General features: G+C 32.6%; 1 protein-coding gene across 1 annotated transcript in view; it reads right to left on the bottom strand.

Moving 5' to 3' along the window:
• DACH2 (dachshund family transcription factor 2) overlaps nt 1-21,631 on the bottom strand; it is a 687,399-nt gene that overhangs the window by 116,837 nt on the left and 548,931 nt on the right. The window contains exon 6 of the mRNA XM_011361163.1: nt 10,965-11,137. Within this exon, the coding sequence (XP_011359465.1) occupies nt 10,965-11,137 (173 nt within the window). The remainder of the gene's footprint in view (nt 1-10,964; nt 11,138-21,631) is intronic.

Genomic DNA, 21,631 nt, shown 5'->3' with positions numbered 1-21,631 from the left:
ATATCCGTTATACCACATCCTTTTACTTTTTGAAAAGACTAGTTCATCAGTTGTGAAATTCAACCTAAAGTGACATGATTAAAAACATATTCTCAAAAAATTATGGGTATACACACATACACATACACAAACACCAATGCAAGTAATTTCATATATGAAGTCAAATTATTTTTTTGCCTTCACTATTGTATAGTCTGTTATTCTATGCCAAAATATATGCATATAGTGTAGAACATTCGGTATTTGTCCTGAATTCTAACTTTGGAAATTTGCTTATGGTTATATAATTCAATGAACTACGTTTATCTCTAATGGACCTCTGAATGAATGCACAGGAATAAAGTACAGCAGTTACTGAGCAAAAATAGAACTGAACAAATAAAATCTCTGCACAATAGGAATTATATACATAGCAATATATGTTGCCATAATAAAAAAGAAAAACAATTTGAGTGATTTATAAAAGTTGATGGTTTGGAAAAGCAAGAGAATCCAACTGACAGTGATACTTGCTCTTGCTCCCTATACCAAATAAAAAATAAAAGCTCATTCTAAATTTTTTTTAAAAATTGAGGACATCTAAATAAATAGAAAATGCTATGAATGAGAAAAATACAATGCTATAAAGAAATATCCCCAAAATATTTAAAATTAGCGTATGATAAAATAATATGAACTCATAATTTTCTTAAACTCCTTTGACATTTTTAACAACATGTTAGGTGAAACAATAAACTAACTTTGAGAATATGATTTAGAGGGGCAGTAGCAGTTTGCATGAAGTAATTAATATTTTTGCTTTAAGATTTTATAGCCTGCACTTTCCAAATTCAATCAGGTTTTAGTTCATTATTATTGCTTTCCTAAGGCATTGCAAAAATCAGACTTTTTTTTTTTTTTTTACCATGTAAACTATATTAGATGAGTCCAGATTTCAGTACCTTCTATTGATTAACAACTAGGTGGGTTTAAAAAATATTCCGTGTGGAATCGGGAATGTGTAATTTCTTCAAAAATAATAAATATTTCTATGAACAATTTATTTTTTGCAAGTAAACAGATCCATGTTTCAGCCCTGTAGTCAGTATATACCTATTTAACTACTTAACTGCAATGTGCTTTGGTTCATTAGGTGGCTACTGCTGTGTCTCAGCCTAGTTAAAATTTCACAGCAAGTTAATCTGTTTTATTACAATGAGAACACAAGTGATAACATCCTCACCATTTACCAAATACAGGGTTAACAATATTTGTAATAAATCAGTAAGAGTGTTTAAAAAGGAAAATTGCAAATCTAAAACTCCAATCATTTTTGCTCATTGATGACTTCATTTTACTTGGCATTTATGACATTTACGGCCCTGTTACTCTTCATGTATTTTATCTATGCCTCATAAAAAATAGCTGTAGCTCTTCGGAAACATAGCAGCAGTCTTCTCCAGAATCGAACAGAGGAGGAACCTCTCCAAAATTGATATAGTTAATCAAATCTCTATTTCCCCCTGAAATTAGTAAAAATATCTCAGATTCTAGAATACATTTTTATAGCTCAAGGCTTATGCCTAAAAAGAAAAAGCTATTATAGAAATTGTTATTAATTAGTACATATTATCCTATCTTCTACCATACAATTGCCTTTCATGGAGGATATATCACAAATGGTAAAAAAAGACCTTCATCATATTAAATAATTTGAAAGTACATTTGAACCCTAATAAACAGCAGGGTCAATGCTTAGAAAATTGAGTTTTATACAAAGTTTAACTCAGCCAATTTGGTTTAAGATTTAGTTTACTAGCACTAAAGTATCAATTCTGCCCATTTTTATGAAGATCTTTTAATTCATCTCAGTACATTCTTTTACATCCTTGAAAATATGGTAGTAAACACAGAACTTATTAACAGACACATATTAAACATGTATTTATATGTATGTCTACATGTGCAGTTGACTTTTTTGTAGTTGTCTTTTAATAGCTACCATCTCAATGATAAATCGTGACCTCTGATGTTTTATTATGTTGATTTTTTCAAGCATTCGGTAACATTATATAATATAGAATTTTTTTTAATTTAATTGGAATTCAACTCTCACTGTAATTACTCTTACAAATGTTAATTTATTAATGAGCTCCTAAAGGACTTAATGGCATTTCACTGCTGAGGACTGGCTTTTGTGTTCCTTCTGTACTGTCACCAGAGTTCTTCAGAAGCAGAACAGATTGTAACTTGACAGACTTTAATAATAAAATCTGGGACAGAAAAATTAAAAAAAAATTTGTTCACTGTTGCTGCTAATTTAATTTACCACTAATTCTGAGGAAGAATTTGATACCCAAATTTGGTATCTCTGAATACTATTAGAAGCATGACACTTCATAGATCTTCGTGAATCAGTTTAAGAATTAGTCTGTGTTCCACAATCACCGATTTGCAATTATATTTAAGTTCACATAGTTGGATATGATAGGGGCTTTCCTGAATTAAAAATAAATAAATAAATAAACAAACAAACACAAAGAAAGAAAGAAAAAGAAAGAAAGAAAGAAAGAAAGAAAGAAAGAAAGAAAGAAAGAAAGAAAGAAAGAAAGAAAGAAAGAAAGAAAGAAAGAAAGAAAGAAAGAAAGAAAGGGCCAATTGAGAATGCAGCTGGAACCTGTAACCATGAAAGAGTTAAAAAACCACAGGCATATCCTGTTTGTGATCTATGTATTTGGACAAACGACCCTCACTTCTTTAATGTAATCAACTTGTTCTGGAAGAGACTGACAGCTTAAGGAAATCAGGCATAATATCTGTTCATAGCATGTAAATGGGAGAATAAATAGTTCTGTGGGAAAATGCATGACTATGAAATTATGTCTTGGACTTGGATCTCTACCACCCAGCCAAATAAACACATGCACACACACACACACACACACGCACGCACGCACGCACGCGCGCGCGCGCGCGCGCGCCCCTCAATTCTCACTCAATACATCTTTATCTCATGTTCTAAAAGATAATAATCACTTTGTCTTTCCATTGAACATTTAGAATAAGACTCAGCTAGTAATTTTTCAGTGAATTTGAATTATCACAAAATATCCTCTCTTTGTTAACTAATTTTAGTACCAGATGTTCACATGCTAATGCCACTGCCTTGTGACCATTTCCTATCAATTCATTAATTGCCAGCTGCTCAGGCAAACAAAATACACAGCTAATCAGATGGTATTGGTAAACAGAAGTAACAGCTTCCTACTTAAATTTCTTAAATTTGTTATCAGAGAAAACTATGGCACACTGATATTATAAAGTTCCACAAATACAGAACAAATGCATTATAAGATTTCTAAATGTCAAATAGTAAATAGATTTTCATACCAGTCAGGTATTTTAACAATTTTTCCCTCAGTATTTTTTCATGTTCAGTGATATAACTGAAGGATGGATAGCCTTGCAAGCCTAATGATCATAATGCAATTTCCATCTTATGGTATAGCTATGTTAGTTATTAGCTACACATACTAATGACTGAGCCAACACTAGAAGGATCTGAGTCAGAACTAAAAACTACGTGCCTGATGTAACAATATTCTCAAACTAGTTTCTGGCATATAAAACAAATAAACAAATAACAGCAACAAAACAATAGCATTTGTTTGCAACTTGTAATGCCTTTTCTCATTTTAAAATTAAAATCTGTATCACTAATGATCATCTATATTGAAAACCTCCTCAAAGCTTAATATCCAATGAATCATTAGTTTTCATTCATTTGTCCAACAAACAATTGTTGAGTGCCTAATGTACCTGTTGGAGACAAAAGGAAAGCTTATGGGTGTTTTCATATGGCCTATAGACGCTAATAGTTCAAACTAAAGATGAAATAATCCACATGTAAACATTCAAAGATAATTTAAATAAAATTCAAGTTGAATCAATTTCTTCCCCCCCCCTCTTTAATTCCTACCTTCACCCCACTTCCAACCTTGACCTATGGATGTTGCTGTCTCCTTTTTTTTAAGAACTGGATCTCTGAAGGTGGGGCGTCTCCTCCCACACACTTGCAGGGCACACGGTGCACCTGGGGCCTGGCGCACCCGGGGCCTGGTCCATGCCTCTACCTGGGGAACGGACCCAGAATCTTCTATGTGTAAAGCAGATGTGCTAACCACTACACTATAGAGGCACCCCCTCAATTTCAATATTAGACTGGGCACCCACCCCTCTCCAGTCCCCACCAGATCCCTAACACATTTTTTTAGTGGCATCAAGATCAAAGCAGTCATTACAGGTAAATAAATGTTCTCTAGAGGGAGGGCCCAGTACCTGTATATGCATTTAATGGTGGGAGAACTCTTGGTCCCAGTACAGTTAAGAGGCTGCACAGAGGAATGTATATAGGAGAAGGTACTTCGTCCTCAGGCTAGCTCTTGGCTATGATATTGGTTTGTACTTATTACTATTTCTATATGGATTCTTGAGCATAAAAATAAATAAAATAATATTATCTAATAAACACTGAGTACTTACTAGATGCTAAACAATGCTTTGTGTTAATAAGCTTTATAACATTGAGTCTCACATTAACACTACGAGGTAAGTACGATTATTATCCCCATTTCATTGGGAAATAGGCAAACTGAGATACAGGTAGGTTACTTTGGTAAAGTAACATACCAGAGAATGGTGAAACCAGGATTCAAATACAGACAGCTAGTCTGGAATCAGGGCTCATGTTCTTACCTATTATGCCATACTGCCTCTAATGAAATATGCTTCTTAATATCTCTTACTTAGCTAACAAACAATGATAGCTCTAGCCAAAACAAGTATGTAATTCTATAAATCCTTTTGGGGTTAATAATAATCCTTATTAAGTTTATAAATATTTGTTTCATTGTTGTGTTTTGATAAGATAATATAACACAGTCCTTTATACATATTAAACCTTTCCTAAATCAGTGAATTCTGTGTTCTTGGTCTTTGTTTTCTAACAGAAAATGATTAAAATTATAATAAAGTAAGCCAATATTCAGGAATAACTATCAATTCTGGCCAACTGTAAAGCTAATTGAAATATACTTGCTATTTTAAAAAAAAATCTGTGTTATTCTTTTTTCTGCCAAGATTACTGGTGATGCTGGACTTTTCATCCATCCTATTTAATATGCTCTAGAACACTTTTTCTCAATAAAATTTTCTGCAATAACAGAAATAATCTATACTTGTGTTGCTTAATATAGTAGCCACCAGTAACATGTGACTATTGAGCACTTGAAATGCAGCTAGTTCCAACTAAGGGACGGAAGTATTCATTTTATTTAATTAATTTAAATAGAAATAGCTCCATGTGGCTAGTCGCTATTATATTAAACAGTGTTGCTGTAATAGATATTGTTCTATGCATCTAAGATTCATTGTTAATTGTTTACATTCATGGAGCTGGGGAAGTTTATTAAACTATAAGAAGATATATAATTTCTTTAGAAATCTAAGCCCCTAAAAATCACATCACTTCTCAGAGTTCTCAAAAGCTATGGTTTTCTGTCCTACCTGTGAAAAGAAAATAAAAAAAGACAACAGCAGTGGTGAATGATCAGCCAGGTCTATTTGCCCGTGTGTAAGCAGTTTTCACTGCTTAAGGGCATTTGCAAAAATCAGCACATCTAATCACCAAAATTGTCACACTGAGGAGGAATATTTGCACACTGGTAGAAGAAAAAGGTCCAAATGCAATTATGTCCCTTTCAATTTGACATCATTCTAGTTAAGGTAGTATAATTTCACTTAGAACACAAACTGCTTATTCATTCATTTTTATAGAGATTTCTTAAAAATTTACTTAACATGTTATGTTTTTCTGAAGAAATAGAAATTAGTAGGTTTTGTTTAATGAATATGGGGGAGATTAGCATGGAGAGTTTGATTTGATAAACATATTTCAAGTAATACTTTAAAAAGAGTGTAGTCTTGGAGCCTGTTCAAAGTAGAGCCAATTGTTAAATATTCGGTAATTTTGTGAGCCAGGTATTAAACTGTAGTTTGTAATCAGCCTTAGTGGAAATACATACACCATAGAAATTGGCAAATGTTATTAATAAGAGTTTTTTATTTCTTTTTCTTTTGTTTTGTTTTGTTTTTGGAGAGCTGGTTTACAGGCATGCCATTGGATGCCAGCTCAAATATAAAATCTCAAATACTAAACAATGATGTTCGTTATGAGAATTCGAGATTTTTATTTCATTCTAGTATTCAACTTTACCTGAGTAGGCAAATATTAAGTTTATGAGTAAGTATACTAAGTGCTGTGTTTGAGTGTATGAACATTCGAACAAACACGAGTAGGCTGTCATTATAAAAATACATATTATGTGAATATACACTCAATCACAGTTGTCTGCATCCAACATCATAAAGAACCTGAAAAATCAGAGACAAATATAGCACACTAACAAATTATATACTAGAAAAATTTTAAGATCAGAGAATGTAGAAAAGTTTAAATCATTATGTGTAGTTGCCATTCTTATGACTCAGGAACTCTGGTCTCATAGAGTATAAAACAAAATCTGCAAAAGCATGTTTTCAAAATAGTATATATAAGTTCAGTTTGTCTATTCAAATTTTAATAAAAAAAATTTACAATGATGAATTCTGTTTGTCTCCCCCTATTAGATTGGAAGCCTTAAAAACCACCTGATAATTAGTAGGGACTCAATCAATGAAAAAAATATATATGGACCCACAAACTTTTTAAACCAGGTATGGGTGTCTGTCTTCTCCTGATTCAATTAATTGTTAAAAAAGTTTGCTTGCTAACAAATGACAAATCAGCTTACCTGAATTACAATGAGAAGTTAACATGGCTTATAGATTAGCTTGACCAGTTTTCTGATGTAGACTCAATTAAAAGAAAAGCAAACATAGAAACAAAGTAGAAAAAAGTGAGATCTATTCGGCAGAAAGGAAAATTGAAGCACAGAAATATTAAAATAGCTGCTCCCAGCCTCTTTGATCAGAAATATTTAATGTTAGAAATTAATTATATACCCAGTCATTCACTAACTTGATAGCCTCTATTTATCATATAGTCCTAATATTCACAGCACATATTGCAAGACCTGCTTTCAAAGATAATTGTGATCACAGTATCATGATCATCAGTGACAAGGCACAAGCATCAGTTTAACACAAATCATGCTAAAGAAGAGCAGTAGGTGTTCAAAAGGATTCTGAAACCTTGTTTCAACTTCACAGCATGTTTTTAATTTTATTTCCTTGGACATTTTAAAATGATATAAAAAGAGAGAAAGTTTTACTTGAAAGTAAATCTGTGCGCCCGCGTTTGTGTGCGCGCGCGTGTGTGTGTGTGTGTGTGTGTGTGTAAACAATAAGAATTTAAACATATTAAAATGTTTGATAGCTCTACTGGTGAATTCTCATAAATTTTAATAAAACTAAACACACTTTTTTGGATTTTGTTTGGTAATGTGTCCTAATTTCTTACTGTGCATATCAAGTTTCTGATATAGATTTGTTTTTCTTCAGCTGTGTTTTAAATTGTAGAAAACAGAGATATAGCGGAAATACTAACAGATCTTTAACTATAGAGATGCTACTCTAGGCGACACCATAATCACATTAGATTATATATACTATAGAATGAATACTTGTCTTCTTAAAATTCCTATATTGAAACTCTGATACTTAATGTGATGGTATTTGAAGATGAGGCTTTTGGGAAGTAATTAATTGATCATGAGCAGGGAGCCCTCATGTTGTATTATTGCCTTTTTAAGAAGAGGCAAGAAAGTGCTTGCTTCCTCTCTTTCTCTTTGCCATGTGAAGACACAGAAGAAGTTGGACATCTATCTGCAAACCAAGGAGAGAGCTCTCACCGGGAACAAAATCAGCAGGCACCTTGATCTTGGACTTCCCAGCCTCTATAACTGGGTGAAATAAATTTCTCTTATTTAAACTATCTAGTTTATGGTGTTTTGTTACAGCAGTCTGCCTGAACTAAAATAATATAATACACAGCAAAGAGGATTTTGTGGTCAGGCTGCTGTGACTTTCCCTAAGTCATAGTAGATTTGTCAGAAATCAATTAAATTTCATAGTTAGGATATTACTTTCTAAATATGAAATGTTAAATTTCCTGATCATTCATATTTTGGAAGGACAGTTTATTTCTAAATGGTAAATATAAAAGATCAAGTGACTTCAAATATTTTTATAAAACAATGAGTAATACTAATCAAAATATCTGTTTTTTATGCCAAGCCACTAGGATTAAAAAAAAATTGTAAATGTAAGTAGAAGGAATGTGGTTTTGTTTAAATTTAGTTCCCGTAGACCCCAAGTAGTAATATATGATGAAGTCTCAATAAATAGGTTTGCCTACTGCCTGTAGGATTCAAATAGATCGAACTTTGAAAATGTGATTCACCAAGAAGCACATTAAAAACAAATTTATTTTGCAGTACGGATCAACAGAGGTGTGAAATTTCTGTCCTTTATAGTTTGTTATTATACAGATAGTATCATATTGATAATTGTTCTTGAAAGGAGGGGTGAAACTTTTAACATATGAACACCCATTTGTCAATTAATTAGAAGATTTTTATTATGGTATTTCCTGTGAATTATTATTTTAAATCTAATAATGTCACCATCATACAATAACACCTTTGTAAATTACAAACAAAACTTGGCAACTATGTTAAAAGCCTCTCACTAATCACTGAAATAACTTTAAAAAATATTTTTTCTTAATTTTCCTATCATCCTCTGATGAAAATATTATACTTCTATAGATTTGTAGAGAATCTTTTTCGAAAAGGATACAAAATAAATATATTTTCATCTAACCAGTCAAAATAACTTTATGAAAGTAGATTCAATTTTCTTCAGCATAAAATGGTTTCTATGTATTTAGTGGGACAAGTGTGTGATTGAATATGAATTTATAAAAAATGATTGAATTTTTAAAAGCAGCATCTAATTTTATGTTTGTGAAGGTTTTGTCTTTTTAGAAAAGCTTGCATATAAAATAGACAAATCAGCAAGAAACAAAAATATTGTTTTATTGCTTTAATATGCTAAAATATTTGGATTATTTAAGAAGATAATTATCTTTTCCATTTCCATCATCATCACCACCAATAACCAAACTCTAGTCATGAACCACTTCCCCAAATGTCTCTTTGCTTTAAATTCTACACAAAGCTACCAAAACTCCCATTCAACCAAAAGGTAGCTGATTCAGTTTGAGTTAATAGTAATTAAGAAAACTAAATGAATGACTTTTGAAGAGCCATAAGCATGCTTCTTTTGAAAGTATATTGTTATAATTTCAAACCATGGATGACAATTCCATTAATTTAAACCACGCTTTGTTTCTTAATAGATTCCAAGTTTTGTGTGGAGTCATATATACTTAGTAGCCACTCAGTGTCAAAATCATAGGAAACTTATTCCATCTTTTAAATAATGTTTATGGGTGTTTTTTTTCCTCTCAAAAAGAATTCTGATTCCCAGTTTATACATTGATCAAATATTCAAATAACAGAGCTCTGATTAGCTAGGGTGGACTAATCCACTGAGAGCCACAGTCTTTATAGGAAACATACTCATACTTAGCCATGGAAATAGAGAAAACTTAATTAAAAATTACCAATTTTTTATTTTCCTTTCCTACACAGTTTGTTATAATTTTTTTTCATTGTTTTAAAAGTTTCCAATACTGGAAACTAATTTAAAATAAAACAAAAATGTCCACAATCTCACATTTCTTCTGCCTTCACTTCTCTCACCCTGATGTGCATCTATTACAATCATATCAATATTGCAAGACCCAGCTTAAATCCATCGACTATAATGCCTTTGTGATCCCTGCTCCCTCTCTTCTCCAAGTGAGGTATGACCTCTCCCTCTTCTAAGTTTTTGTATACTTGGTGATCCTCTATGCTATCCATCACAGTATGTCTTGTTAATGCAACTTATTTGTTGTTTATCTCACATTTAGTTTGTGGGTCCTGGAAGTGAGATATGTATATCTCAAGCATATAATATTTGTTGAATAAAGTAATAAAGAAACAAATCAATGGGTTGCTCTGATTAACTATACTCTTTTGACCCTATATGCCCTTATATTACCTCCTCACCAAAAGAAAAAGTATATTAAACAGACTAGTTTGTGTGATACTTGAAGAGAGGGTTGAGAGGCCATATGACAAACTAATAGGGGACATAGGGAGGGCTTATAAAATATTATTTGTGTTTCATTACCCAATGGTCATGAAATTTTGAAAAACAGCATTCTCATCATGATAATGGTAATGATCTAAATTATTAAAAATATTTGCTAAATGTTTCACAGTGTTTAATCTATATTTTATTAACCTTATCTCTAGACAGCCAGTGAAATAAGTAGGATAGATTATTACTATGACCTTTATTTTGCTGTTGAAGAAACAAGTTCACGCAGGTTAAATGTCATATCCAAGGTCATTCAGCTCTTAAGTGGCAAAATCAGAACCAGAACTCAGGTCTTTCTATCTATAAGACCTGTATGGTATATATTATCCTACAACTGCCTTTCAAACACCAAAGGGATGTACAGTGTTTACTTTGTTTCACTCTAGGAATGGGAGTGATTTTTGTATACTTTTCTCTGTCATTACTCTGGCCACCCCTCCCACACACGGTGCTCATGAGTGCAAGACAGGAAGCTAGAATTAAAAGTTACATCTGTGGTCATGGAATGAAAACAAACAGCAACAACAAAACAAAAACAAACAAACAAAAATACCTCAGTACGCCTAGTCAGAAATGAAATTCATTAATACTATATGGGAAGCAATTGAGTCAATGAGCTATGTTTATTCTGAAGACATAGTGGTATTGCTAGTATTTTATCAAAATTTACATGTAATTAATGATGTTATCCTTTTCTAAATCATGACTCTTACCTTTATAACAGAGGCCCCAGCTCTGGAGAGTGGACTGTGAATCTGAGCTGCAGCAGCCATGTTGGCAATAGTATTTAGATGGTTCATCTGATTCATTGCCATGGCAACTGATGCAGGAGGTAAGCTGACGGGAAGTAAGGGATGAGGCATCATCATAAATGGCAGATCCAGCCCTAAAAGAGACAGTGCATGTTAAATTATTACATTTGTTATGTTATTTGGACAAGGGAAAATCACACTAAAGTTGATGCTATGAAATAGTAGAAAAAAGTAAATTTGTTCTTGTTGGATTTTTTTTCAATCAAATTTTATCATATTCTACTATATCTTTGGGCAGTTAATATTACCCGTGGGATTTAATATTGTTTATAATTTTTTAAATGTTCATATATCCACAAACTTATTTATCAATATCCCTTGTTCTTTCTCTTATTCTCAAAATATTTATAAGGTGCAATCTTTTTACCCATAAAAAAATTTTAAAACAAACATCATTTTGTTAAACAGAAAGAAGTAACTAGATTTTTAATCATTATAATATGCTGATGTGTCAATAGTTTCTCTCTTAACACTTTACTTAGGAGACATAATAGTGGTGCTAGTAAAGACAGGATATAGATTCTCTACATTCAAAATTACTGAAGAAAGTAAGACTTGGAATGTGTTCTACCTTTTAGTTATAAATCTGTAAAATTTATAAATGCTTATAGCTCCAATTTGAAGCTTTCGACAATAAGGAATAACCCCCCTATCAAATATCAATGTGTTTTCCAGTTTAATAGCAAATTGTAATATTTTTGAATTATATCTGGAATTATTTGTTTTCTAATGTAAGGTGAAATCATTTTCACACATTTTAAATTACTTAAAGGATTATCTCTCAAGTACTATCCATATTTACACTTGTGGTGGCTACAGATCTGTCATCATGAAAAAAGTAACAAATTAAAATGGTTGTCTACTTATCACTTATAAGATTGGAATTTGTGAGGAAACACCTTATATATAATTTTCCTAAATTGATGATTGCTATTATGCATAAAGTGAAGGTGTTAGGGGAAAGATAAATGGTGATTAATTTAATACATTTTATAGAATATTCCTATAATTTTCCTAAATTGTTACAGATTATAGAAATTCTACGACAGGCAATGTTTATGTTGGTTTTACACACAATTATCAACTATTAATAACATCCGTTTTCCTCTTTGCCATCCTCTCATTTTTTCATGCTTCCCATATCATAACAGCAAGTGAACAATGATGAATATACTGGACATATACTCAGAAGCCCCCTAAATCTCATTCCTCAATCAACACTAACAGTAATACAGACAAACACTGAAAACACATATTTTTAAGACAAAAAAAAAAGGAGGCTAAAAGGAAGAAATACTATTAATTGATTTGAGATACACCTCCTGGGTTCAGCAATAATGGTTGAATTAAAGCCATTAACAAAAATAATTCAAAGGCAATGCAATGCAAACAAACAAACAAAAAAACACACTTTCAGATATGGCAGGTCTCATACAACACTAAAGTGATCACCTCAATTAAAGGTACTCCTAAATGAAAATAATTACCAATATTCTGATCGAGACAGCCACAAAATGTATTGTTATCAGAATTACAAAAGGATTTTTAAAAAGCTGAAATTTAAATTCTGTGTGGAATCTAAGAAGGGGAACATACTCTGTACTCCCTATGACCCCAAATCTCCAAAGAATATTAAGTATTTAAAAAATTTCCCCTATTACTTCACTTATGGCTCACTCTCTCTAAATCCCTTTTAGGGGCAATCTACAAAACCAAACTTTTCAGTTATGAAACATTTTTTACTCTGATTATTAATTATCAGAGAAGCCTCAAAAGAGTGCAGACGCTGAATTCAAAATGGCCTCTGTACCCCCTTTTAAACTAGAACTGTATTTGCAGTTGGCCTTCTAAAATTATTTAGTTACATATAAATTTTTATACTTTACTCATCATACAGCTTTGCTATAATGATGGAATATTCTATAAAATGTATTAAATTAATCACCATTTATCTTTCCCCTAACACCTTCACTTTATGCATAATAGCAATCATCAATGACCTAAATAGGCTTCTATATATAGTGCATTGTATATTCCCTCTCTTTTATCACAAACCCAATGACAGACTTCAATTCTTTGTGTACTCAGTGTTTTAGTAGCAAATTGATCAAACTGTAAATGAAAAGTAACCATCAGTGCCTCCTTTTATTGCTCAAAATGCTTAAATAAGCCTTTGTTCAATTTACACTTCCCTTAATGGTATAATAATCTTTCCTCATTCTCTAAGATTTTCAGCCTCAATTAGACACCATCTGGCCATATCATATCAACTCATATGCCTTCTTACAGTCCAATTGACATGCAAACTACATGCAAAGTACAAACAGAAGTTAACTGTCCATGGACAGTTTTAAAATATAATTTATCAAACATTTCGAATGACCACGAAGGACTTAAAAGTTACTCTTTCAGATCATGACCTGCAATAACTGTCAATTGACTATAACACTCTATACTCTAAGCTAATATTTACATTACAGGACAGTTTAACAGTGACTCCACATGAGTTGTACATGCAAAGCATATGCAAATATTGAACTATGTAAGTAAACCTTTTCCTAAAGCTGAAAACATTAAATTGAGAGCCATTGACAGTCCACGAAACTCCAGCAATCTGGCTCATTTAGTGACATGCCAGAAATGTACAGATACTTTCAATTAGTATGGTAATGAAGATAATTTTTTTCAAAGTCATCAAAAAAATGGGTTATCTCTTTCCTGTCAACCTCAAGGACATGATGCAAGCTACTATAAGCATTATTCCTAACACATCTTAGTGTTCTGCCAACTACAAAACTTTTATGTAAGTTCATGGCACCACCTCTTCCTAGCCATAAAGAACCAAACGTCAGTAACACTCTAATTCTCCCTCTAAAATCCCACATTCATTCAATTTCCAAGTCATGCTGACCTCCATAATATCTGCCACTTCTCCAGTCAGGCATCAATTCCATGGTACTTGGTTGGTATCCTGTCTTCCCGGTAGTTTTTCCTATGCCATTTCATTTGCTTTTCCAGTTCAGTCTTAAGACTTTAGTGGCTACTTACTGTCTCCAGAATAAACTATAAATTCTTTGGTTTCATATGAAATTACTCTCCTAGCTTTGATATTTCATTATATTCCTCTATGTATGCTGTACTCCAGATCCACTGGACTATTTGAAGCTCGCTACAGTTTAATTCACCTTAGCCTTCAGTCTTGTTCATGCCCCTCTCTGGAATCTACTTCTCTAATCGTATTTTGGGGGAATAGTAAAGGTTCTCCACCTTTTGTAAAAAAATCAACAGACTGTTTTTAGAGCAGTTTTAGGTTTACAAAAAAATGAGGAGAAATTAGAGACTTTCCATATACTTTCTCTCCACCAGCAGTTTCCCATCTTGTTAACATCTTATATTAGTGTGGTACATTTACTATGATTGATAACTCAATATAGATACATTATTACTAAATACAGTCCATAGTTTGCATATGGTTCATTCTTTTATAAATTTTATTTTATTATTTTCAAGCATACAGTACTTTGGTTAGACATTTATATAGTTTATAAAATGATCCTCCTAATTGCTCTTTCTCTCCTCTGGCTCTCCACCTAGCCATTACATTAATGCTAACTACATTCCATATGCTGTGCTCCCTGTCCCTGTGACCATCTATCAATTAATTTGTACTTCTTTAATCCTTCACCATCTTTGTGTTACACATTCTATGGCATTTCGCAAATATACAATATAATGTATCAACCATTCCAGTATCATACAGAATAATTTCACTGTCTTAGAATCCCATGTGTTCTACCTACTCATTCTTCCTCTCTTACATTTGACTTTTGCTGTCTCTGGATTTACTTTTTCCTGAATGTCGTACAGGTGGATTCATGCACTATTTAGTCTTTCCAGACTGGTTTTGTTTCACTTAGCAATATGCACTTAAGATTCATCCAAGAATTCATAGCTCATTTGATTTTATTTCTAACTACTATCCCATGGTATGAATGTACCATAGTTTGGTTACTCATTCACCTATTCAAAGGCATCTTCCTTGCTTGAAACTTTTAGCAATTACAATACAGTCACCATGGACATTGGTATGTAGAATTGTGTTTGGACGTAAGTTTTCAATTCATTTGGACAAATAGAAAAGGCTATATTTAGCTGTTTGAGAAATGGCCAAAATATTTTTTAATGCACCTGTACCATTTTGCATTTCCATCAGCAATAAATGAGAGCTCCTGTTGCTACATATCCTTACCAGCAATTGATGTTGGCGGAGTTTTGAATTTTAGCTGTTCCAATAGGGGTATCTCATTTTAATTTGAAATTAACTAATGACATATGATGTTGGACATGTTTCTATATGCTTATTTACCATCTTTATATCTCATTTGATGAGATGTCAGGACTTTTGCTCATATTTAATTGTTATTTATTTATTATCATTGAATTTTAAGAGTTCTTTGATAATTTTCTCAGTCCTCTATCAAGTATATGTTTCATAAAGATTTTCATCCACTCTGTAGCTTGTCTTTTCATTTTCTTATCAGTGTGTTTTATAGAGCAGCTTAAAAATTTTAATGTTTAAGTCCAATTTATCTTTTTTTTTCTTTAAAGGAACATGCATTTGATATTATATCTAAAAACTCACTGTCAAACCCAAGATCACCTAGATTTGTCTGATGTTATCTTCTTATAATTTTAGAATTTTGAAATTTACATTTATGACCGCTTTTGCTGTGTCCCAAATGTTTTGCCTTTTTATACTATCATTATCATTCATTTCTATGTATCTCGTGATAGCTCTTTTTATTTCTTCTCTGACTCAGTTATTCTTCAGTAGCATGTTGTTTAATCTCCATGTATCCGTGGTTCTTCTTGATTTGTTTTTGCAGTTCATTTCTACTTTCAAAGCATTTTGATCAGAGAATATGGTTGGTATGATTTCAACCCTCTTATATTTCTTGAGGCTATATCTATATGCCAGTATGTGGTCGATTCTTGAGAATGTTCCATGTGCACTAGCGAAGAATGTATAAGCAGCTGTTTTCGAATGGAAGGTACTGTAAATGTCAACGATGTCCAAATGATCTAATGTGTCATTTAAGGATGTTATTTCCTTATTGATTTTCTGTTTGAATGATCTGTCCATATCCGATGGTGTGGTTTTTAGGCCCCTGCTACGATAGTGTTTTGCTCTGTTTCTCCCTTTAGTTCTGTTAGTAATTGCTTTACCTATTTTGGGGCTCCCTGATTGGGAGCATAGATATTAATAAGTGTTATGTCTTCTTGGTACAAGATTCTCTTTATTATTATGAAGTGTCCCTCAATATCTTTCTTCACCTTTTTTTTCTTAATTTTGAAGTCTATTTCATCTGATATTAGTACCACTACTCCTGCTTTTCTCCAAATGCCATTTGCTTGAAATATCATTTTCGACCCTTTCACTTTGCATTTATATTTGTCTTTGGAGCTGAGATGTGTTTTTTGGAGGCAGCATATGTTTGGGTTTTGTTTTTAGATCCATTCTGCAACTCTGTGCCTTTTAATTAGTGAATTCATTCCATTTACATTTAGCGTGATTATTGAAATGTGAGGTCTTCTTATACCCATTTTATCTTTTGCTTTCTGATAGCTCGGTGTTTCCATTGCTTTCTTGTTTTGTGTTTCTGTTTTCTTTATTTTGGTTGTCTTTTGTTGGTTTGGCCTCTGGTTCTTCTTGTTTTATGTTATATACTTCAGTTCTGAATCTTTGGTGTGTGGTTACCATTATGAATATGCAAAGTATTGGTACATATATACAGTCGTCCATTTTCTTCTGCATGTGCCTCATCTTCTTTCCCCTTTGTGAATTTGGATCTTTGAATCCTTCCCTTTTTCATCATTGTCTCAATTTGTCCCTATGTATGCTGAACATTTGTTACTATCTTGCTATAGCAATTCTCTTCCTATTATTTAATCTTATAATGCCCTGTTCTTAGTAAAGGTTGCACTCCTCTGCTTCAATTTGCCTGATAGTCACCTTAACCCTAATTATGTTTTTTTGTTGTTGTTGTTATTTTTGTTGTTGTTGTTGTTGGGCTTACATCTTTCAGTATTTCCTGTAGTGCAGGCCTCACAATGGAGAATTCTCTCAATTTTTGTATATCTGGAAAGGTCTTAATTTCTTCTTCGTATCTAAAGGAGAGCTTTGCTGGATATGTTATACTTGGCTGATAGTTCCTTTAATTTAATAGTTTGAATATTGAATTCCATACCTTTCTGGCTTGTAAGTTTTGTGCTGAGAAGTCCAACAATAGTCTAATGGGTTTTCCTTTATAGGTTACCAACTTGTTTTCCTTGTCTGCCCTGAGAATTCATTTTTTGTCATAGATATTTTAATAATTTTAATATAATGTGTCTTGGAGAAGGCCTTTTTTGGCTGAGATAATTGGGTGTTCTGTTGACTTCTTGAATTCCAAGCTCCAGTTCATTGCTTAGATTTAAGAAATTCTCATCAACTATTTCTCTGATAATGCTTTCTAATCCCTGTTCCTTTTCCTCTCCTTCAAGAATGCCCATTATTCTTATGTTTCCTCTCCTGATGGTATCAGCTAGTTCTTGTATTTTTCTTTCATTATTTTTCATTCTTTGGGTTCTCTCTTCTATTTTCTGCTTTATTTCTAAATTTCTGTCTTCGATATCATTGATTTTTTCCTCCATTTGGTCAACTCTATTTCCCAAGCTTGCTATTTCATTTTTCAACTCTTGTGTTCTTCATCTCCAGAAGTTCTATTTGGTTCTTTCTGAAGCTTTCAATCTCCTTGATCTGCTCATTTAGCTGTTTTTGCAATTCCCGAAATTGTTGATTTGAGTTGTTTTGAATCTTATTGAGTTTTTTCAGAAGTACCATCTTGAATTCTCTGTCATTTAAGTCACATATATCTATGTCTGTAAGCTTATTTTCTGGAGATTTTTCTCTTTATTTCTGAGATGCCTTGTCTCAGATGGTTGTTCATGGTGTTTAATGGACTATTTCTCTGCCTGGACATTAATGGAAGTGTGTTCTGCTCTTTTTTCCAGAAAGAAGATTTATTATATAAAAGTCTCTCTTTAGCCTGCTGTAAAGAAGGCACTTTTCTTTGGGTTTCCAGTAGGTGACCTCTAAGCCTCTTGGATCCCTGCTTTATATAAAACCTAAATGTCTTTTTACTTTTCTTGTAGATATTTAATCACACTTGCTACTCTCGGTTACAGTCCTTGTCAGTATTAGCAACAGCTTCGGTAGAGTTTGCTCAGATTCCCCTTGGGCTCTGTGGTGATCTGTCTCAGAGGGTATGGGGGGAGGGACCCTCTGGTTTGGGAATTGAGGGCTGTGGCTCAGCCTCGGTTTTGCAACCAGGGTCGGTAAAATTCAACTGTTGCTTTTCTGTGGTCCCATCCTGCTTCTCTGTCTTCTGACCTGAAGACTGGGCCCTGCCACTGCTTGCCACGTGGAGCTCACTGCAGTCCCAGGCAGGTCTGTTCAGCGAAGTCCCCGCACCTTCGCCTTTCTCCCTCCTCCTGCAAAGAGCTCCAGCAGCGGTGAGAGGCAACTTCTTTATTTCTCCGAGTCCACCGCCTGACACCTGGGGTTCTGACCTGTGGTAGCTCTTATGCACAGATGTTATGCTCTGATGTGATGGTGTACAGTTTGGGTGTTTTGTTGAGTTTTAGATGTTCAGTTTATTGTTTCAAGGGGAGAGATCTGGAAATGTCTCTCACTCTGCCATGTTTCCTGCTTCTTTCTCATTCATTGTATTTTTGTAGGATTTTTTTCTAAAGATCTTATAAATATTTTGTCAGGCTTATACCTAAGTATTTTATTTTTTTATTGCTAATGTAAGTGTAATTTCATTTTAAATCTGAAATAGCAATTTTTTTTTTTTATTGCTGGTATATAGGAAAGCAATCAACTTTTGTATACCACCATGCTATAATCCCTTATTAGTTACAGGAGATTTTTAGTCAGATCTTTGGGATAATTTTACATAGAGAATCATGTCATCTTTGAACAAAAACAATTCCTTCTGTCCCAATATATGCATCATCCTTTCCTTGTCATATTGTATTAGCTAGGCCTTTCAGTAAAATGATGAATAGGTGTCATGAGAGAAGGCAACCTTGTTCTTCCTAATCTTAGGAGAGAAGTATAATTTCTCATCATTAAATATGAAGTTAGCAATAGATTTCTTTGTAGATGTTTTAACAAGTTGAGTAAGTTCCCCTCTATGCCTGTTTTTTCTGAGAGTTTTTATTATGTGTGGTTATTGTATTTTGCCATATCTTTTTCTGCATCTATTTTTTGATCATATGATTTTTCTTCTTTAGTCTGGTAATGTGACGGATTACATTAATTAATTTTTGAATGTTGAATCAGCCTTGCATACCTAGAATTAACCCTACTTCATTATGATGTATAATTATTTTATACATGGCTGTATTTGATTTGCTAATATTATGTTGAGGATTTTTGCATGTATACTCAAGAGAGATATTGGTCTATAGTTTCTTTTTCTTGTAATGTTTGTCTTGCTTTGGTAATTGGGTAATGCTGACATAATAGAATGAGTTTGGAGGTATTGCTGTTGCTTCCACATCATGGAAAAGACTAGAAAGTTGTTATATTTTCTTCCTTAAATGTTTGGTCAAATTTACCAGTGATGCCATCTGAAGCTGGTGCTTTCTATTTTATTGATTCAATTTCTTTAATATATGTGGGCCTAAGCAGATTACCAAATTATTATTGTATGAGTATTGATAGATTATCTTTAAATAAATTTGTCAATTTCATCCAGATTATCAAATTTGTGAGCACAAAGTTGTAATATTCTTTTATTATCCTTTAAATGTCCATGGTGTCAGCAGTAATAGCCCTCTTTCATTTCTGATACTAGTAGTTTGTATCTTCTCTCTTTTTCTTGGTGAGTCTGGATAGAGCTTTATCAACTTTACTAGTCATTTCAAATAACCAGGTTTTGGGTTCATTGATTTTCTCTATTAATTTTTAATTTTTAACTTCATTAATTTCTGCATCAATTTTTATTCATTTTTTCTTCTGCTTTAGGTTTAATTTTCTTGTCTTTTTCTACTTGCTAAAATGAAAACTTAGATTACTAATTTTATACCTTTCTTATGTTTAACATATTCATTCAATGCTATAAATTTCTCTCTAAGTATTGCTTTTGCTGCATCACACAAATTTTAATGACATTTTTATTTTCATTTAAAATATTCTTGAAATTTCTTCATTGACACATGTGTTACTTAGAAGTGTGCTGTTTAATCTCTAAGCATTTTTGGATATCCCAGCTGTTTTTTCTGTTATTAATTTTTATTTTAATTCCATTATGACTGGGAGCATATTTTGTATGATGTCTATTCTTTTAAATTTTTTAGGTATATTTCATGGCCCAGAATGTGGTCTATCTTGGTGAATGTTCTATGTGAATTTAAGAAGAATGTGTATTGTTGTTGGATGAAATATTCTATAAAAGTCCACTAGATCCTGTCGATTGACAGTTCTAATCAGTTCAACTATTCCTGACTTTCTGCCTACTGTATATGTTCATTTTCAATAGATGGGTATTGAATTCTCCAAATATAATAGTGGATTCATCCATTTCTCCTGGAAGTTCTATCAGTTTTTACTTCATATATTTTGACACTGTTATTGGGAGAAAATACATTAAGTCTTGTTGACGTCTTCTTAAGGAACTGACCTCTTTTATCATTATTCGATGCCCCTCTTATCCCTAAGAATCTTCCTTGCTCTGAAACCTTCTTTGTCTGAAGTTACTGTAACCAATTCTTCTTTTGTTTGATTAGTGTTAACATAGCATATATTTCTCCAATCCTTTACTTTTAATCAATGTGTCTTTATATTTAAAGGGAGTTTCATATAGACAACATATAGTTCAATCTAGTTTTTGTTATGCACTCTGAGAATCTCTATTTTTATTGTTGTTGTTTTGCACTGTTTTGTTTGTTTGCTCTATACATGATTATATAAGAAGTATATTGCATATAAGTAAGGGCAAAGACATCAACATCCCAGGTCACTACAGCACATGGGGCAGTCTATGCTTTTAATTGGTATATTTAGACCAATCATATTTAAAGTGATCACTGATAGTTGGATAAGTAGCTATTATATATGTTACTGTTTTCTATTCATCATCCTTGTTTTTTTTTCTTTTTAAAAATCTTGTCTTGCATGCTTTTGTTGCCTTCTCAAGTGTAAACTGAGTTTTTTATTATTAATTTTTCTTTTCTCTCTTAGCATATTCATTATACTTATTTAAAAATGTTTAAGTGGTTGCCCTGTAGTTTTCAGTATACATTTAAAACTTGTCTAAGCCAATTTTTAAATACACTATACCACTTCATGTGTACTATAAGTGCCTTAGAGTAGTGTATTTCCAATTCCTCCCTCCTGTGCCTTATAAGATTTCTGTCATATCACTTATCAATAAGGTGCAATCACTCAACACGTTGTTGTTATCATTTTGAACAGAATATTATTTTTAGATGAAGTAAGAATAAGAAAAAATATATAT

This window comes from Pteropus vampyrus, unplaced genomic scaffold, assembly GCF_000151845.1.
Source record: "Pteropus vampyrus isolate Shadow unplaced genomic scaffold, Pvam_2.0 Scaffold63, whole genome shotgun sequence".
NCBI classification, from domain to species: domain Eukaryota; kingdom Metazoa; phylum Chordata; class Mammalia; order Chiroptera; family Pteropodidae; genus Pteropus; species Pteropus vampyrus.
The sequence above is the reverse complement of the archived record's forward strand: the minus strand, read 5'-3'. Positions and strand labels throughout refer to the sequence as shown.